Source organism: Lucilia sericata, unplaced genomic scaffold (genome assembly GCF_015586225.1).
Source record: "Lucilia sericata isolate MDLA Ls3-8-SP2 unplaced genomic scaffold, ASM1558622v1 Contig005646F_arrow, whole genome shotgun sequence".
In the NCBI taxonomy this organism is placed as follows: domain Eukaryota; kingdom Metazoa; phylum Arthropoda; class Insecta; order Diptera; family Calliphoridae; genus Lucilia; species Lucilia sericata.
In genome coordinates, this window is record NW_023997581.1 from 2,939 (window position 1) to 6,377 (window position 3,439).

At 30.4% G+C, this 3,439-nt stretch overlaps 1 protein-coding gene across 1 annotated transcript; it reads left to right on the plus strand.

Annotated features, from left to right (window-relative positions):
• The first annotated feature begins 655 nt into the window (after window positions 1-655).
• LOC119615527 lies at window positions 656-3,439 on the plus strand. The gene is made up of 3 exons (XM_037971538.1): window positions 656-900; window positions 980-1,134; window positions 2,734-3,439. The coding sequence occupies exons 2-3, from the start codon at window positions 1,007-1,009 to the stop codon at window positions 3,089-3,091; spliced, it is 486 nt and encodes a 161-aa protein (XP_037827466.1). The 5' UTR covers window positions 656-900; window positions 980-1,006; the 3' UTR covers window positions 3,092-3,439.

The following is a 3,439-nucleotide window of genomic DNA, read 5'->3' on the forward strand; positions in this document are numbered from 1 at the left end:
TTTCAATGTCGCTTGAGTAGTTCTTGAACTGGTGATAGATTAGCCTATTGACTGGTCTCTTAATTAGTCTCTTCACTAGTCTATGGACTCCCCCCCAATTGACTAGTGTTTATTAACTAGCTATTCTACAGAGTAGTCTTCTGTCTTGTATTTGGATAGTCTATTGAGCCTACTGACTATTCTATGGTATAAATTATTGACTAATCTATGGACTTTAAGGTGCTTCCACTGAGCTTACTCGTTTTTGATATTTGAACAATTCGATAATATTATTTTGATTTTAAACGAAAAAAATTGGATATTCTTTAGAATTATATATTAAAAATAGAAACTTACGGTTGCAAATGTATCTATTTAAATGCCACTAATTAAAAATTATAGTTGTTGTTATTTGTCAATACGAAATGAATTACTTGTTCGATGAAAACATTCAATTAGAATTGATAGCCCATATTTGAGGTGTTTTATCCAAGATACAACGCAGTGTTGCATCTTGCACAAGCTAGTTATTTAATTAGTAGTTTTGTACGAGAAAACAATATGATTTCAACTGTATCTTTTTACCAAAATCATATTCCCGCTCTTTTTGTTTTGTTTTGCTAATAATTTTCATTAGCACCAAGATATATTATATATATTCTATAGTGTGTTTAAAAACAAGACTCGTATATAAAGTTCGTGACATTCAGTTTAATAATACACTTTGCTTATACACTTAATCATCGCTTTAAGTTTGATAAAATAAATTAATATATTTATTAAAAAATGGATATAAATGAACTAATTATTAAAGAAGTTAAGAAATATGAAATTTTATATAATACGCAACTTAAGATTACAGAAAAAGTGGGATCAGAGACGAAAAGTGGAAGGAAGTTGCAAAGAATGTTAAGGAGGATAGTAAGTACTATTCAGTTTTAGAAAATTTTATTAGTTTTTAACGTATTTGATTATTTTCACATGTTTTATATATTTAAAGTGATTTTGTAAAAAAAAATGGAAAAGTATGAGAATTGGTTATAATAGATATAAAAATAAAGAAGTCATGCCATCTGGGAGTAATCAAAAAAATTGTAGGCCGTATAAATACGCCGAAAGTTTATCATTTTTGGACAAGTTTCGAAATACACAAGCGTGAGTAAGAATAATTTATAATATTTAATTATATATGTATGTGTGTATGTGTGTGTGTTCGGGGATTCACAAATCAATATTTCAAACGGAACTACAACGCAACTATACCCTAACCAATGTTCTGTTTTTCTATTCAAATGTTATCGAAATTTTTAAAATAAAAATTATTAAAATGCTCTCTCTTAAAGAATCATATTCAAAAAAGACCGAGTATGTTTAATAATCATGTGTTTTTGAACTCATGCCATAGAACATACAAAGAGTCTAGTCTATAGTCTAGTTCTATAGTCTAGTCTATAGTCTAGTCTATAGTCTAGTCTATAGTCTAGTCTATAGTCTAGTCTATAGTCTAGTTATAGTCTAGTCTATAGTTAGTCTATAGTCTAGTCTATCAGTCTAGTCTATAGTCTAGTCTATAGTCTAGTCTATAGTCTAGTCTATAGTCTAGTCTATAGTCTAGTCTATAGTCTAGTCTATAGTCTAGTCTATAGTCTAGTCTATAGTCTAGTCTATAGTCTAGTCTATAGTCTAGTCTATAGTCTATAGTCTATAGTCTAGTTATAGTCTAGTCTATAGTCTAGTCTATAGTCTAGTCTATAGTCTAGTCTCTAGTCTATAGTCTAGTCTATAGTCTAGTCTATAGTCTAGTCTATAGGCTAGTCTATAGTCTAGTCTATTCTAGTCTATAGTCTATAGTCTAGTCTATAGTTCTAGTCTATAGTCTGTCTATAGTCTAGCTATAGTCTAGTCTATAGTCTAGTCTATAGTCTAGTCTATAGTCTAGTCTATAGTCTAGTCTATAGTCTAGTCTATAGTCTAGTCTATAGTCTAGTCTATAGTCTAGTCTATAGTCTAGTCTATAGTCTAGTCTATAGTCTAGTCTATAGTCTAGTCTATAGTCTAGTTATAGTCTAGTCTATAGTCTAGTCATATAGTCTATAGTCTAGTCTATAGTCTAGTCTATAGTCTAGTCTATAGTCTAGTCTATAGTCTAGTCTTAGTATAGTCTAGTCTATAGTCTAGTCTATAGTCTAGTCTATAGTCTAGTCTAGTCTATAGTCTAGTCTATAGTCTAGTCTATAGTCTAGTAGTATAGTCTAGTCTATAGTCTAGTCTATAGTCTATATCTAGTCTATAGTCTAGTCTATAGTCTAGTCTATAGTCTAGTCTATAGTCTAGTCTATAGTCTAGTCTATAGTCTAGTCTATAGTCTAGTCTATAGTCTAGTCTATAGTCTAGTCTATAGTCTAGTCTATAGTCTAGTCTATAGTCTAGTCTATAGTCTAGTCTATAGTCTAGTCTATAGTCTAGTCTATAGTCTAGTCTATAGTCTAGTCTATAGTCTAGTCTATAGTCTAGTCTATAGTCTAGTCTATAGTCTAGTCTATAGTCTAGTCTATAGTCTAGTCTATAGTCTAATCTATAGTCTATTCTATAGTATAGTCTATAAATAGTAGGTCTTTCTTGATTTCTTCAAAAATTATGCCATTAAAATTATCTTTTCTTAACATTCCGACCAAATCTTACCTTCTAGAGAATATTATCTATCCATTATATATAATAATAAAAAATCATATAATAATAAAAAATATGTTTTAGGAAGAAATTGCTTCCTCAACGGCTCAATCATCCGCAAAAATCCAGCCAGGTGCCAAACAGAGATGAAGCTGATATATATGGTGAATCGTGGATAGTCACATATCGTAAGCTGGCGCCAGATCAGAAAGTTTTAGCTAAACGTCTGATAGATGAAACTCTTGTGTTCGCGGAATTGGGCCAGCTGGCGGTGGCCAGTTCAATTGATACTGGAGAAAACAATATTACTCCTACATTTGATCCCAATATAAAACAACAATCTAACACCACTAATCCAACACTATCATCAATACAACACCATGGAATACCAAATAGAAGAAGTAGTTTACGACCTCGTGTTCTTTCAATTTGTAGAAACTAGCATTGTCCTTATCATGAAAATCGAGCCAGGAAATGTGAACCATCTTGTACATTTTCAAATGAAAATTCGAGAAACTAAAATAATTTGCAGAATATGGGCTGAATATCAAACCAGGGAAGTGTACAGATATACACATACATATGTAAATTGTTATAGATAATTTTTTGTAAATAATATCGTTTCGAAAGTTACAGAACACAGGCACTGGTTTGTTTGTTACTAAACCACTCTCATTATATTATATTATTATTATTTTTATTTAAAACTTCTGTATCGTTTAGTGTTTAATCAATTTCAAAATATTTCTATGTGGAGGGTACAATAAAGAAAATTTATTTTTTTATCGCA